The 16,439-nt window shown below is 38.6% G+C and overlaps 1 protein-coding gene across 8 annotated transcripts in view; it reads left to right on the forward strand.

Annotated features, from left to right (window-relative positions):
* TBC1D32 (TBC1 domain family member 32) overlaps positions 1 to 16,439 on the forward strand; it is a 98,460-nt gene that overhangs the window by 41,447 nt on the left and 40,574 nt on the right. For all 8 annotated transcript variants that reach the window (XM_087718554.1, XM_087718560.1, XM_087718561.1 and 5 more), the window contains 5 exons: positions 3,697 to 3,835; positions 4,123 to 4,210; positions 6,822 to 6,940; positions 9,786 to 9,902; positions 11,013 to 11,101. In XM_087718554.1, the coding sequence (XP_087574680.1) occupies positions 3,697 to 3,835; positions 4,123 to 4,210; positions 6,822 to 6,940; positions 9,786 to 9,902; positions 11,013 to 11,101 (552 nt within the window). The remainder of the gene's footprint in view (positions 1 to 3,696; positions 3,836 to 4,122; positions 4,211 to 6,821; positions 6,941 to 9,785; positions 9,903 to 11,012; positions 11,102 to 16,439) is intronic.

Consider the following 16,439-nt stretch of genomic DNA (forward strand, 5'->3'; position numbering starts at 1 on the left):
TTTTCCCACAGTTCTTTCCAGAATTCAACTGTGGCCTGCTTTTCTGGTTTTTCACTTTTGGTGTCACCATTCACATTAAGACTTTGATAAAAACGCCGTTGGTCTGATCGAAATTGCTGATTTTGTTTATATTGGATGATTCGTGCCTCATATCTTTCAATTTTTCTAGCTGTTGCTGTTATCTGCTGTTTTACAATCTCTACAGCTTCATTGATGTTTCTTGTATCCAATCTATATCTTCTGATTAGCTGATGTATGATTTTGCTGTTTTTAAGCCATTGCTCATGCATGTTCTTTAAGTTGCTAGCATCTGCCCTTAATTTTTTGACTTTTTGTTCTAATCAGATTTTCCACTTTGGCTTTGATGCTTTTTCCGTTGTGTGACTAGGTACTTTGATTTTAATGCCTAGTTCATTAGTGACAATTACAGCTGCACTGTACATTAACTGGTTCGTTTCCAAGATGGATCCCGATTCAATTGTTGAAAACACTGCATTAACCATTTTCATGATAGGGGCCAAAATTTTCTGAGGCACAGTTTTTAATGATGGTAAATGTTGCCTTTCCTCATTAAGCAGAAAATGCTCCATGATCTTATCCTTCAATTCTTTTTGTTTTTGAGTTAGTTCATCAGTTGGTTCAGTGATAACTGGTTCTGGTGGTAGTGTTGTTATTTCCTCCCCAACAGCTTCTTCTGGGAGTTCTACTACAATGTCTTTAGTTGTGTTTTGAATATCAGTTATTTCCACTTGTGATGTTGTTGTTTTTAGTTTTGCAATTTGCCTGAATTTCCTCAAGTTCAACTTCACTAAAGACTTTATTCCGTATAATAAATCGCCTTTGATCTGCTAGTCATTGTTCACTATCATTTGAATCTGGATATTGTTGTTTCCATAATTCATACATTCGCTTTAAATAATCTCTTTTTTCTGGCTCTGAGTTGTAGTAACAGGCCATTATGGCACGGTTTTCATCTGCACTATATTTTTGTCATTTTGTTGGCTGGTCCACTTGTAGCCCACTTGTCGACGGATGTCCAGGGACCTCAACATCCGCCACAGCCCTTGTTAACCCGCGCGACGACCGATGTAGATAGTTGTTATTCTGAAGCAATGAGCCCACACCAGTCTCACCTAAATTATATCAATCTGAGAATTGACTCGGGTGGTTCATTTGTCACACTGGATTATACTTATCATCATGCGTTCTACATTCGGGAACCTTCTTTTCTTGAATCAAATCATCCCCATCCTTGTCATCCTCATCCTCATAAAAACAAGAGCTTCTGCTCTTGAATATGGGAATGAACGCTGTTTTTAAAACATCCTGCTTTCTTTTTGCCACTCAAAGTACAGGGTACAATTCAGATGCCCTAAACATTATTTTTCAATTAATCCCTGGTAATATCAATATCTTTGAGAAAGGTCCTGCTCCTCATGACTGAATTTGCAGATTTCTACTTGCTGGGGACAAGAAAGTAGGTTGTCTCTGTGGAATAATTTAATACCGAGTAGATGAGCTATAATAGTCATGAGTTCTAGGAGTCTTTTTTCAAGATGGTTCAGTGGCTAAGACGGTGAGCTTGTTGATCAGAAAGGTTGGCAGTTCGGCAATTTGAATCCCTAGTGCCGTGTAACAGAGTGACCTCCCGTTACTTGTCCCAGCTTCTGCCAACCTAGCAGTTCGAAAGCATGTAAAAATGCAAGTAGAAAAATGGGAATCACCTTTGGTGGGAAGGTAACAGCATTCTTTGTGCCTTCAGCGTTTAGTCATGCTAGCCACCAGAAACGTGCAGTCACTGGAGGCAAGGGAGGCGGGGCCTCACCAGTCTCATGAGGAAAAGGAAAGAATTTTTAAAATAATTAAAAAGGCCAAGGTAGTTGCTGCCAGACTCCAAGTCACAGTGACTTTGAGTCTGCTTAGTGTTAACTGTAGGGGGAGGCGAGAGAACTATGGGCCTCCTTTGCATAAGAAATTTTTCGCCTTTTAAGAGTTAAGCAAGGGTTAAAAAGCAAAAAATTCCGTATGCAAAGGAGGCACGTGATTCTCCCGCCTCCTGATCTGGGAGCAGCAAATCATGTCTTGCGCTGCTTGAGCGGGGAGGGCAGAGACTCCATTTCCTCGGCTGCAGAGGGAAAGCGAGCTAAAGCCTTCCTCGCTGCAGGTTGAACTTCTCGGTTGCAGATGAGCGAGAGAGAGAAAACCGTGAAGGGAGAAGAAAGAGAAGGAAGGAAAGAAGGAGGTGGGGGAAGAAGGGAGGAAGGAGGAGGAGGAGAAGCATCTCTGGGCAGGCCAATTATGCATGCACTAAGCGAGCTCTGAGAGAATGGCTGTGGAAGGTAAGGGCTGCGGTTCTCCTGCCTTTTCCTTTTGCAAAGCCAGAGGCGCCCCCGGGCCCCCTCCCCGCCTTCCTCATCCTTTGCTCTCACCTGAGGGGAGCAGTCGCAACCGAGTCGTGTGTGTGTTTGTCAGCAAGCAGATCAAAGGCTTTGGCGCCTTGGCCAAATGAGGGGTAGGAGTGGGGGTGGGTGGGGAATGCCGGATATTATAGTGCCTGGACACACCCAGAGGAGGGCGGGCCTTTGGACAACAGAAATGTGGCCGCCTAGGGTTATGATTGGGCTCCCTCCGCTGGCATGTGGCTGATTGACAGGGAGGCTGTTCCCTCCTGGATCAAAGTTACTGAGGGGGGAAGCAGCGGCAGCAGCAGTGGCAGAAGCCAACTCTCTGCGGGACGTGCAGAGCATGCTTCTGTCGCGGTATGTCGGCTAAGCCCCCATGGCTGGCTGGGCTCCCCGCAGTTGGCTCCGCTTCCAAGATGCAGGTGTGTGGGAGGCGCTCATAACGCAAGCAAGTGGAAACCCACACCGGGTGTGCATATGTTGTCTGAATCCAGCCTCTGAGTTCGGAACATTGGGGCTTGAGGTTTTTTTCACCTCACTGGCCATGAAGCTCACCACACGTCATTTCTAGCCACATGACCACGGAGACATCTTTGGACACCGCTGGCTCTTTGGCTTTGAAATGGAGATGAGCACCGCTCCCCAGAGTCGGGAATGACTAGCACATATGTGTGAGGGAACCTTTACCTTTACCTTAGTCATGAGTTCTAGGAGTCTTTTTTCAAAATCATTATTAAATAGGCCTTCTGTCAGTAATGTTTACTTTTAGTGGATTGGAGTGTGTGTTTTTTAAATCTTAATTCTAGGATTAAGGATTTTGTAAATCACTTTCAGATTCCTTTCAGTAAAGAGAGGTATAAAGATGTTTTCGTAACCATAAATAAAAAATCTGACTTGAAGACATGGGGAGTTTTGTTGTCTGGGCTTGGGAGAAAATGTGCTTAGCAGAGTTAATAGCCAAGCCTATTAGAGAATGTTGGACCTTCAGGGGAGACAGCTGCAGTGTAGGTAGAGCAGACATGGATATGCAGATGATTTTGCACATGAATTAATTGCAACCAGATGGTGGATTGGGCAACAGAGGCAATATGGAAGGGAAACATTTTCATAACAAATATTATGTGTTAATAGAATAGCATATGTCTTTCATGTTACAAAGACGTCCTCTGTATAAGAAAAACAAAACAAAGCTTTAAGTGCTATTACAGTTTTTATGGGAGAAGGAAGTGTTTGGTTTATTTTGCTGTTTATTGTACTCAGAGAACTGTGTTTGATTTTTTTCTCTCTCTCTCAGTATTGTATTAGAAGAAACGTTGTTGGATGACTTGCTAAATTTTGCTACCACACCGAAAGGTCTTCTCCTTTTACAGAACACAGGAACAGTCACTGAATGTGTCACCTTCATGTTCAACAGGTTCATGAAGAATCTCCAGGTTGGCATTATCATTCTTAAATATATATTTGGAACAAAAAATCATAAAAACAATTATTTGGCTTACTCTAATAACTTGATTGGCTTGCACTGTAACCTTTTCCTGCCAGAGCTATTTGTTGGTCTCAGAATGCTAATTAGAATCTAATGATGCATTTGATTATCAAATCCAAACAAACAAGAGATGTATATGCAAAATTCCACTACTAATTATTGTGCCCATTAAGTTATGCTAATTCTGTGAAAATGATATGTTTGGGGGCTAACATATTCTCTTGTTTGCACCAGGTGAGTGGATGTGAAAAGTTTGGCTATGGAGTAATTGTTTCACAAGTAGCTGCAACTGCCCCTGGGGCTGCAGCTCTACAAAATTCGGGTAATTTTGTTTTGCTTGATATCATTTTATTGTACATCATTGTAATTAAAGCTCAATAATGTAACTCCGATTTCTCTCTACATCAGAACATCTCTCCCACATTGATAATTATATTCTATGTTTATTTATTTGATTATCCTTTGATTTTGTGCTAGTCCTGAGGGTAATTTCTAGTTTTATGTAGAGGAGGAGGAAAAGTACCATGAGGGAAGGGAAAGAGGGAGTTCAGCAGCTCAGGAGACCAAAGAACATGAATCATGTTCTGTGTATTTGCAATTATGGGCAGCATTGCATTGAAATAGATAAAATATTCCCATAGATAATTCATAGATGTGTGAGTATTATCCAGTTGGTTATATGTAATCAGAAATGTGCAAAAAAAAGGCAGGGTTCCTTGTATGGAACTTTTCAGTATTCTCTGGAATAGAGGCTTTAGCACACAACTGTAGTTAATGCCATGTAAACTATCCGGTATATGGAGAAGAAGAAAATGTCCTTGATTACTTCGTTGGTGTAATGGAATCTTCACTGTATTTGCTAAGCTGTTCTTGCAAGTTTATGATATCACCTTTTGGATATCACCATGGTCAAACCCAGTTCATCTCTTTCCCAATTCCCACCAGGACCAAACTGACTCTTCCTGTCCCAGATAGAACCTCTCTGCTATCCCACCTAAATCAAATAGAAACTTCCCCACCAGTTGCAACCTAATGTTCCCATCCTCTGTTAGCTGATACCTCCTCATTCCATCTCCTTTAACAATAAACTTCTGCTGCCCTTGTGAAAGACCCATTTTGCCTAACAATAGGACTAACTCCAGGTCCACTGACAAATACCTGGTCAGCTTCCTCACATTGTCCAGCCAACCAGATCTCTAGGATTACCCTCTTTATAGAAGCCTTCAACTTCTATAAAATCTTTTCCCCCCATTGTCCATGATCCTTCTTTTTTTATAAAGCAAACACCCAACAATTTTTGCAGTAAGCATGATTCTTCTCCTTATGTTGTACTCTTTCTTTATACTGAATTCATGGTAGTCCTTCAGCTGTTCTTAAACAGAACAGGTCTTCCATGCTTTTAGCAACCTATCAAATATCTTTGGTGAACCGCTTACAGCAAATAAATGCTGGAAAGGAGCAAGCCACCAGTTAAAAGAGGACCTTTGTTTGCTGTATATGTCTGGATGCAGCAGCAGCATGCAGACACTTTGAGGCGGGTATGCTTTAAATCAATTCTTATCAAGTATTCTGCATGCTCCCTTGTCCTTTCACAGAAAGTATGGGATAATAATATTTATTTTTTAAAACTTGGCTGTCTTGGAAAGATCTATAATTAAATAATGGTATATTAACTGATGGAAATCAGGTACACAATTCCCCCCCACCCCATGCATGTCTGGACACTGAGCTACTCAGAATCTATAACATTTATTCTGTTAAACCAAGTTAAGGTTTACAAATGGTTGTGAGATTTTGGCTCTCCAGAGCTTATCTTCAGAGATAATGATTGAAGAGGAACATTTGAGGAAAAGAGCCTTTGATTATTTTGCATCATGTCTTATTGTAGTTTTAAAAACAGTGAAGGAGAGTGCCCAGATATATAAATGGGTCACATCAGATTTATAAGTGACATTTGATTGCACTAAAGACTGTCTCAACATTTGCAGGAAGAAAAGAGGAAAGCTAATAATAACTGGACACCTGGTTTGGAAATAGAAAATCCACTTGAAATCCAGATGTTACAGTTAATAGCAATAGCACTTAGACATATACCACTTCACAGTGCTTTACAGCCCTCTCTAAGCGGTTTACAGAGTCAGCACATTGCCCCCAACAATTTGGATCCTCATTTTACCCACTTCGGAAGAATGGAAGGCCAAGTCAACCTTGAGCCTGGTGAGATTTGAACTGCCAAATTGCAGGCAGTCAGCAGTCAGCAGAAGTAGCTTGCAGTACTGTACTCTAGCCAATGCGCCACCATGGCTCATAAAATAGGTGCATTGATTTATTAGATGGAAGAGAACAAAGAACCAACTTTATTGGAAATGTATGTAAAGTTATCGTCTAGAATATGGAGTGGTGGTTCTCTGGATAAATAAATAGCTAAATTAATAAAAATAACCTCGGAAGTATGGAAGACTGAGTCAGCCTTCAGCAGGTAAGAATCAAACTCCTGGCAATGAGCACTGAGTTAGCCTGCAATACTGCATTCTAACCACTGCACCACCGTGGCTCAACATTAGGAACTTAGTTCCAAATTATACATATTATATTGTTCAGAAAGAAATATGATGGTATTTTTAAGGAGTATAGTAGGATAGGCGGATTAACATTAATAAGGGAAAACACTCCAAGTGATGAAGCAAATATTCCTGACTATCTGTTTTTAAGATGTTTGCTAAGTTTCATGGCCACATTTCAACATTATGCAAGCATTCCTTCTGTTGCCCTTCTTCCTGTATCTTCTAAGTATATCCTCCTCAAAGGTCATGCATGCCCACACAGTAAGTGATCAAGAATGAAGAGGAACATTTTTTGCCCTTTAGCAATTGTAATACTTTAGTAGATAGGTGTCTTTTTGAAAAAAAAAACAAAAAACCATTATTTCCTAGGATTTATAAAGGCCCTTATTACTGAGTTGTGGGGTGTTCTGGAGTGTGGAAGAGATGATGTCCGAATGACTCACCCCAGATCAACGCCAGTAGATCCAATTGACCGAAGCTGTCAAAAGGTGAATTGATTTCTTTTCTTCTCTTCACAAAGACTACTGTGGATGTTCAGTCTGAATGTATTATGTCTCATGTTTTCTTGAGGAAAGCCTTGGGTAGTTTGACATTTCTAATTTTCTTAATTTGATACTAGGACATCAAAAGTTACTAGTCCATGTATGTGCCTCATCTTAGTAGAGGACTTTACATAAAACCGAAAAGCCTACACGTTAACTTCTTTTTAACTGTTGGAGTTTAATCTTTGTCAGTTGCCCAGAGTCACTGCTGAGAGATGGGTGCTCATATATATTATGTAAATGAACAATTAAATAAATCAAATAATTCAAATAAAAATACTCAGTTTAGGGTTCATATTTTCAAAGTATAGCATATGAAGGTGTAGAAACAAAATTGTTTCAAGAACAGTTATCTGTAATCACTTCAGGATATTTTTAGCTTTAGTATGTATCAATCCTGTTTTATTATTTCAGCCAGAGGCTATAATACCAAATGCATTTACTAACAAGCACAAATAAAAACAATTATCCAGATAAAAATGATTCCCATATAAAATCATGATTCTTTTTTGTTTTAGAAATATTCATCACTCAGCAAATAATATGCTCTTTGTTAGAATGTAAACAAGTGTATTTTGCAAAGTAATATTAAATGGCTACTCCTGCGGTAAAATGAAATTGCTGTTGCTTTGTGAAGCATTAAATTCTTTCCTGCATTCTATTACAAGCCTCACTTTTTATTCTTATGCAATACAGCAATAATTTCCTTCACTGATTTTTATTTGGCCAGCTTCTATGTTGAGTGTAAGAATATGTGTGTTTTGTTTTTAAAAGGGTTCTGTAAGCTGAGTAAAAAGAGTTTGGCAGTTTATTATGTCCTTAGACTGTTCTGTAAGATTTTTTGAACAGTCCATGAGGGAGGGAAGGGAAGGGGAGGGGAGGGGAGGGAGGGAGGGAGGAAGGAAGGAAGGAAGGAAGGAAGGAAGGAAGGAAGGAAGGAAGGAAGGAAGGAAGGAAGGAAAATACCATGGCGTGTGCCACCTAAGGAGCAAATAGGGGTTATATGCTACCAATTTTTGCCAGTGTTATTCCCAGTATAGAAGAGTCTGTTTAGTATTCTTTAGTTGAGACAAGAGGTAGCTGGATGTATCAACATTTAAACTTCAGAATTTGGGAGATGCTCCTGACCAGGTTCACAACTGGTCTCCCGGAACCAATCTTGATATTAGATTGGCACATGGTGGTAAGGAGAGCATTTATTATAAGTCACAACTATTTGTGAATGTGATGAATCCTAGACTTGGTGTTACATACACTGGTAATGAATGCCTGGAAGATTTATTTCTCTGTATTTTAAACAATTTATGAAGCCTCCTGCTCCCAGAAGTGATTCTGGGCAGCATACAAAATTAAAGCCAACAACTAAAACATAATAATTGTCCAGTTTCACAAACAACAAATTCCAATTTACAATCAGCCAGGATAACATAACCTCCCAATGTTAGGGAAGGTTAAAAGACACCCCTTCAAAAAAAATGTCTGAGGGGAAATAGTATGGAATAGGGCAGCAGGATTGTGTTATACGTCCAGGACAGGTTTCATAATCCCTGTATGGAAACAGCAGAGTGTGTTTGTTTTTCAAGCTCACTAAAATCTTACATGGCTTGTACCCAGATTACTTACAGGACTGCCTAGACTAGCGATGAGGAACCTTGGCCTTTTTATGACTTGTAGACTTCAATTCCCAGAATTCCTGAGCCAGCATGGCTCCACAAGTCATAAAAGGACCAAGGTTCTCCACCCCCTGGCCTAGACCATGCAGCCTGCCATCTTTGCTAAAGTATTTTTTTTTCCAGGAGAATATTTTTTGCAGGTCTACTGCCATACTCAACAGCTAATTCTGCTAACTCAGCAGCTAATTTAGTTTTTTCTATAGCAGGCCTAGAATATAGAATGGCTTGCTGATGAAGCCGTGACAGTTTTTGTCATTACAATTAAGGAATGTGATTTCTTACCCAGGTCTTTTAAATATATTGTAACCATATTTTTATTCTTTGGGAGGGGGGCACTGTTATATCTTCATATATGTTGTATGTCCCTTATATAAAGTGACCAGCTTTAAAAAAATCTGTTTTAATTCTAGGAATTGCCGTATTTTTTAGAGTATAAGACGCACCTTTTTCCCTCAAAAAAGAGGTTGAAAACCTGGGTGCATCTTATACACTGAATACAGCATTTTTTGCCTCCTGAAACTCCGCCCCTTTCACCAAAATGGCCGTACATAGCTTGTAGGAGTGCTCCTGGGTGCTGGGGAGGGCAGAAATGAGCGAAAAATGGGCCATTTTTTTCTCAATTCCCCCCCCCCCCCAAGCTCCCAGGAGCATTCTACAAGCCTAAGGGCTATTCATGCCATTTTTTTAAAAAGGCCCGTTTTTGCGAAAAACGGGCTGTTTTTGGGAGGTTTGCAGAGTGCAAAACCTTTTTTTTAAAATTTTTCCTCTTCAAAACCTTGCTGCATCTTATACTCCAAAAATATGGTAGTTTCGATTTCAGAAAGTTAAGAGTTCTTGTTGCCTGATTGGTATTGAATTTAATTCTTCCTACTCTATAATCCATGGAAGGCCCCCTGCAAATAATTAATTCATTAATAAATAATTACCCATTGTTAGTCTTGCTCTTTTCTCTTTTTTTCTATGTGTGTCTTGAAAGCTTTAATTGAAACCAAAAGTGGTGTGATAAAATTTTGGATATTTTATACATTTTCCCAAAATAAATGGTAATGCTTGTGTAAAAGGCTTTAAATGAATCACCATTCTTATTGTCTTGTCAACTGTACCACTATCCTCCTTAGTTTTTCCTAGCTCTGATAAATTTGCTGTCCTGCCCTGCTGTTTATGAACTGATAGGTGATCAAGAGATACCTAATAAAGCAGAGTATTCTCTTCGTGAAGTTCCTACAAATGTTGTTGTAAGTAGTTTTTTTTCTTGTCATCTTAAAAAGATATGTGGAATGATTGTTTTGCAAGGAATGATAAAAAATGTGATGTTTTGATTTTCTACTACATTGGCGATAAATCTTTAATATGATTTTTGTAGTTTTATTACATGCAGCATGAGGGCAGTCTGTGTGCAGATTACACTTATGCTTTTTTCCCAGAATCATATTAAAAGTTTAATTTGCAAAAGCTATTTTCTTTTGTCTTTGTACAAATATGCCACCTAAATGGTAGGTATGATTATGGTAAGAAAGTTATTTATATAATATAAATCATATATATGGGGAAACCTGCATAACTAAATAAATACACTTTATAACTAGTTTCCAGCTAAGAGGTAGACATCCTTGGCTTCTTTTCATTGGTCTTGGCAGACAAAAAATTGTGATTTTACCTTACTTTGCTTGAAACTTCTGCTTGAAACTTCTGCTTTGGTCATAGATAACTCAGCTAGAAAGATCTTTTGGATTTTTCTTTTTAAAAAGCAGCTTCATTTCTCGACCTAAAATCAGAAGGGACTGTGTGTGTGTGTGTGTGTGTGTGTGTGTGTGTGTGTGTGTGTGTCTGCGCATGTGGGCGCGTGTCTGTCTTTCTGCCTGCCTGCCTGTCTGTCTGTCTATCTATCATCTAGCTAGCTAGCTAGCTAGCTAGCTAGCTGTCTGTCATCTATGTCTGTCTGTCATCTATATATGTCTGTCTGTCGACCTATCCACCCACCCACTCATCTGTCCATATATCTGTTATCTATATATGTCTATCCGTCAAAAAAATCAGTATGGTAGTGGGCTCATGACCACATTATAGAAATTTGTTCCTTTGTTATATACATCATCATGTGACCTATAAGAAAAGGATGGGGTTTCAGTCACAGAGTCCCAGCTACCATCTTGCCTTTTTGACCATTCCCTATAAATATGTCTTTGTATAAAGGTAAGGTTACTAAGGAGGTCAGTATTTAAAGCTTAGAACATTTAAAGGTATTTTCATCAAGTATTCATATACTTTAAACAGAGCTTTTAAAGACTAACAGCAACTGAAGCAATGACGATCAAAAGTTGGTAAAACCAGTTTTTGTATTTCAGGATATAATTGACAGGCTTATAGTTGTTAACACTGAAGCTAAAATCCATTCATTATTCAACTATGAGCAGTCTCATATCTTTGGACTGAGGTAAGGTGCTTTTCTGTCTGATTTATTTAACAAGGTAAAATGTATAACTTTTTCTCCTTGTTACTTCATATTGCCAGTGCCAATTAAAATGAGTTCTTAAGAATCCAGGCAAAGTGAGAAGGAATACGGAGTCAAGTAAAATATCTCACATTGATATATAATGTGGATATAACTATGATATTCAGTATTTGATTAGCTAGAAATACACAGACAGCAAGTTTTCCAGTTTTGGAGGGATCTCTTATCGGAACCAGATTCTTCTGAGATGTTTGCAGAATTATGATCTGAGAATGGAACTCTGTGTGACTGCTTTTTTTTTCATTTTAATTACAAGCTTTCATTATTGTAGGTATTGTCCTTGGGTGTATTTCTCAAATCCTTATGTACTAACTCAACATAACATACATTTCATGCCCTACGCTTGGAAAATAGAAGATCACAACATGCACCTCAGCCTCTTGCAGCTGATGTCAACATTGTGTAGGCCAGATGTTTTCTCTAATAGGCACGAGGATTTCTAAATCTTACTCATGCCTAAGATGTCCATTTTCTGCCTAGAGTTGGATACACTTAAGTGAACAATGTGTCATGTTCTGTTCTTAGAAGAACACAGGAGACATGAGTTCAGATACCTGGCAATGCTGCTTAGTCACTGCAATTGTCTAGTGCAGGGGTGTCAAACTCAAGGCTTGGTGGCCAAACCCAGCCCACAGGGTGCTTAGAACTGGCCTAAGGGGCCGCCCTGGAAACAGTGAAGGACCGGCCCGTGGTGCCTCTGTCAGTGAAAATGGAGCTCGGGAGGGCTGTGTTGCAGGGAGGCTGTTGCAGCCAAAAACAGATCTCGGGGGCCCAACATGAGTGATGTTGAGCTGGCCACACCCATCGCAGCCCCCCAAGGTCAAACACCATCCTGATGCAACCCTCAGTGAAATCGTATTTGACACCCCTGGTGTAGTGCGTTTGTTTCACAAAATCTTTATCTGCGGTATTATGAATGAACATGGGAATATGCATTTCTTCTTTCATACTGGTTATCCTTTCCCCAAAGCTACCATTTTGAGGGATGGCTGTGCTTGGGAGAATTTGCAGCAGTTGTAGATGCCTGTTCAATAAGATTGCTGGGGAGTCTTAAGAAAAAAGATTTCTCCAAAGATTTCAGTTCAGAAATCAGCAGTTTCCCAGTCTCTCTGACAGCAATTCATTAACACTCTTGAGAATGTGCAGCATTTCCCCAAAGTAAGTAACTCAGCATGTTCTCAAGTAAATGTGCTAAAGTAATTGTCATTCAGTTATATATGCATGTCCTTTCTGAGCATAATGATAAGCCCCAAGTTAATTTTAGCTTTTGATTTGTACCTGAAGTGCCACAAGGCTTTCTCAGTGCATAAGGATTTTAAATTGGATTCTCTGTTTTGAAGATGCATTATCTGGATTAAAACCATTATTCTCTTCTAGTAATCTTGCAACCTGTCAAGACTAGTTATTAATATAGTTGTTTTAGTTCATTTCCTATATCAGATATTTTATTGTTGGTCTTCATTGCCTCTCTTAGGAGAGCACACAGTATGGAGAATTGCTGTAAGGAGTTGCAGACGGTACTCTGTGCTCCCATGAGCTCGAAAATATATTTTTGGAATTGAAACTGAACCACTGTGTGGCTTTAATAATCAGCCATATTATTACCTCTATTTTTGTTTTATGTTTGTTGGAAATTCTACTGCAGTCGCTTCAGTTTTTATTTAAAACACAAAGCAAATGTGATTTATTCTTGTTTCCACATTTAAGTTAACTTTTAAATATAATAGAACATCTTTTCCAATAGTTCTGGAAAGCATGTACAATATCCTAGAAAATTGATATGTTGTCACTTATTGACAATATACTAATTATGCAACATGCCGGGCTTTAATGAATAACATTCTATTAGTTTCTCGTTTGATTTTTCTCTAAACAGCATTTAAGGGGGAGGGGGGGAGATATGTCTCTGAATGCAAGAGCCCAAGAATGAAATAAAGCACCTGTTACTCATAGTCTAAGATACTTCGGAGTTTTTAACATTTAAAAGCAAAATTAAGAGAATTTAATGAAAACTTATTTAGAACAATATAATAATTAGAAATGGTTATCAACAATTTTCTTTGGATTTAAATTATACTTGTGGTTTAATTTGCCTACAATTTTTGTAACCTGCTCCAGTCAAAGAACTTGTTATTCAATGTTATTTAAAGCAACATATTAAAATTATTAACACACCCACCCCAATGAGCACCCATAAACTATTAAAAGCATGGTGGACTAATGCTGTTTTAACTGCTTTATGGAATGTCAAAAGAGCATAAACCATTGAAGAAAACTATCTAACCCATGCTCCATGTTGTTCTTGTGGGTGGGTGAACTCTCAGCCTAATGCTGATATTTATGTTTTATTTTTGATGCAATCGATTAAACTGTTGAAGACTTTATGGCTGTGAAAAGCCATAGATGGGTTTTTTTTTACAGTTTGCAATGAGTACACTATAGTACTGTTGCCCTCCCCACCCCTAAACTGATTAGTTGTAAATAATTCATACTTCGCTTTTCAGAGTTGAAACATTACAAAATGACATGATCATAAGTCATAAACCTATTGTTGCATAAATATTTATATACACATTGAATACCTAAATATTTACTTTATTAATCTTACAGTATCATTCCTTGAGATATACCAACAAATGAATGATTTTTCTGAAGTTTATGGAAATATTTTTTATGAATAAACCATATGAATATGTTTTTAGGATAAAATATTATTTTTGTATTACCTGTAGTAGCTTTGTGCTATTATTTACACACAAACATAAATATATAAGATCTCAAAGTCAGACTTGGCTCCTTGCAATTACTTGGGCACATCCATGCAATTTTCTAGGTAGCATTTTCAAACTTTTGCCATTTTTAGCAGCAAACAAATGAGAGAAAAAATAGTCTATTGCTATTGTTCCCACTTGCCCATGAAAATAAGTTCTTCAAAAAATAGCATAGCTAAGATCAAGCTCTGTGAGAGACCTGAAAGTGATTTTTTTTAATTAAAAAAATAAAGTTTGCTTTCCTATGAGTTTTTGTTCTTTAAAATAATCAGAATTCCTTCCCTTTCCTCATCCATTTTTCTCAAAGAATATAGGTAACATACTTAAAAATTGGTTCAGACTAGTGGTGTACAACTTTTTTTTCCATCTGATTTTGATTGATTTAAAAAACAGAATTGTAGCAGCACCAGATTTCTGTAGCCCCATGGAGTTGGCTAAAGTTAATCAGCTCAGCTGCACTTTTAATTAAAAGCTTTCTACATGCAGGTAGAAATCTATTCTTTTTATAGTTTTCTATTCTGCATGTGTACTGCTTTAATTCTGATGGATTTCTTTTTCAATACATAAAGGAATGAGTCTTGAAAAATGATGGGAAGTACAGGGCGGGGCATAACCTTTTCCTAGGGGGTCACAGCAAGATCGACAGCAGTTTACAACTTCCGCGACACCTCATTTTAAAGCCCATAAAAAACTGAATTGAATGAGCTATTAAATGTTAAATTTGCTTTAAGAATGGCTGGAAAATTCGATTCGGAAGAACAAAGGATCATTGACAGAATAAAATGCATTGCCTTTCGAGAGGCTCGCGATGCTGGAGCGACGTTTATCAATCGAAAATGGATTGCAAACAAATTGAAACGTCATCCGGATTGGGTTACTGATAATTGGAACAAAACAGCCCAAGAATGTTTCACAAAATTTGGAGAAGGGCGTCCTCTGCAACTGTCCCAAGAAAGCAAAGCCATCATTGCAACTGGCAGTCGCAAACAACGAAAAGGAAACCGAAAAGTGGCCCAAGAAATCCTTCAAATTCGTGGAAAACGAGTTGATCAAAGGACAATCGGCCGATATCGAGAACGAGAAGGTTTGAAGCCATTCCACGTCATTTGCAAACCATTGAAAACTCAAACACACGTTCAAGATCGGCTTTGGTTGTGCGATTGGTTGTCTGAATGGACCGAGGAAGATTTTCTTCATTTGGCGCCATCTGACGAATTCTTCGTTTATGCCATTCGAAAACCGAATTTCCAGAACGATCGAATTTGGGCTAAAGACGTCGACGACATCGCCAAACATGAACGATATCGACAAATCGTTCGCAATCCGACTTGCATCGGGATTTTCGTCATTTTCACAGCCAAGAAACTGCATTGGGTTTTGAAGGATAAAGGGGAATCCTGGGATGGCAGTTATTTCCGTGAGAAAATTTTATTGGAGAATGTCATTCCATTTCTCAGTGATCCAGACAATGTCTTGGTGGTTGGTGAGGCTGTCTTTCTTCATGACAAAGCTCCTTGCATGCGTGCAAATGCGACTCAGCAATTGTTAAAGGAAAACAATGTCGAATTTTGGGGCAATGACGTCTGGCCGGGAAATTCGCCAGATCTCAATCCGGCAGAGAACATTGGGGCCATAATTAAGGATGAAGTGGAAGCTCTGATGATTCAGGAGCAAGGTCAAAATCGATATTCGGTTGAAACTTTGAGAATGAATTTGGAAACTGTGTTGAAAAATCTGGAAAATCGAACGGAACTGTTTGAAGATTTGTTGTGTTCTTATCCACCTCGTTTGAATGCTGTTCGAAGGGCTAATGGTGGTCATACTGACTATTAAATCGTGTCAATAAACTCAGTTTTTGATGGGCTTTCGAATGGTGTATGAATTATTTGTGTTGTTATTACAAGTGTTGCTGTGACCCCCTAGGAAAAGGTTATGCCCCGCCCTGTAGGAGTAGAAACTAAAAATGGTCCACTTGACAGTCTGCTTGAGACAAAGCACCACAAAACAATATAATTCAATACATTGTTTTTTTTAAATAATCAAATACTGCTGAAATGTCATAGGGATCAGTTTTCTTCCCCTATTTTTTAATATTTATGTGAAGCTGCTAGGGGAGGTAATTCAGTGATTTTTTTATATTAATAGTAGGGTGATGACACCTTGTTTTACATCATGACCTTGGTTATAGCAATAGCATTTAGACTTATATACCACATTATAGTCCTTTATATCCCTCTCTAAGCGTGGTCAGCATATTGTCCCCAACATTCTGGGACCTCATTTTACCAACCTCAGAAGGATGGAAGGCTGAGTCAACCTTGAGCTGGTGAGACTCGAACTGCTGAACTGCAGTACTGCATTCTAACCACTGCTCCACCACAGTTATGCTGGAGATGCTGCTGAATTTTGGTGATTGAAGTACACACATTTTAAGTTGCCAAGTTTGAGAAACACAGGTTTAGAACAAAGCTCTTCCATAAAGAATTTGG

The sequence above is a fragment of the Thamnophis sirtalis genome, unplaced genomic scaffold (assembly GCF_051295495.1).
Source record: "Thamnophis sirtalis isolate CommonGarterSnake01/CBP01778 unplaced genomic scaffold, rThaSir2_p1.2 scaffold_6, whole genome shotgun sequence".
NCBI classification, from domain to species: domain Eukaryota; kingdom Metazoa; phylum Chordata; class Lepidosauria; order Squamata; family Natricidae; genus Thamnophis; species Thamnophis sirtalis.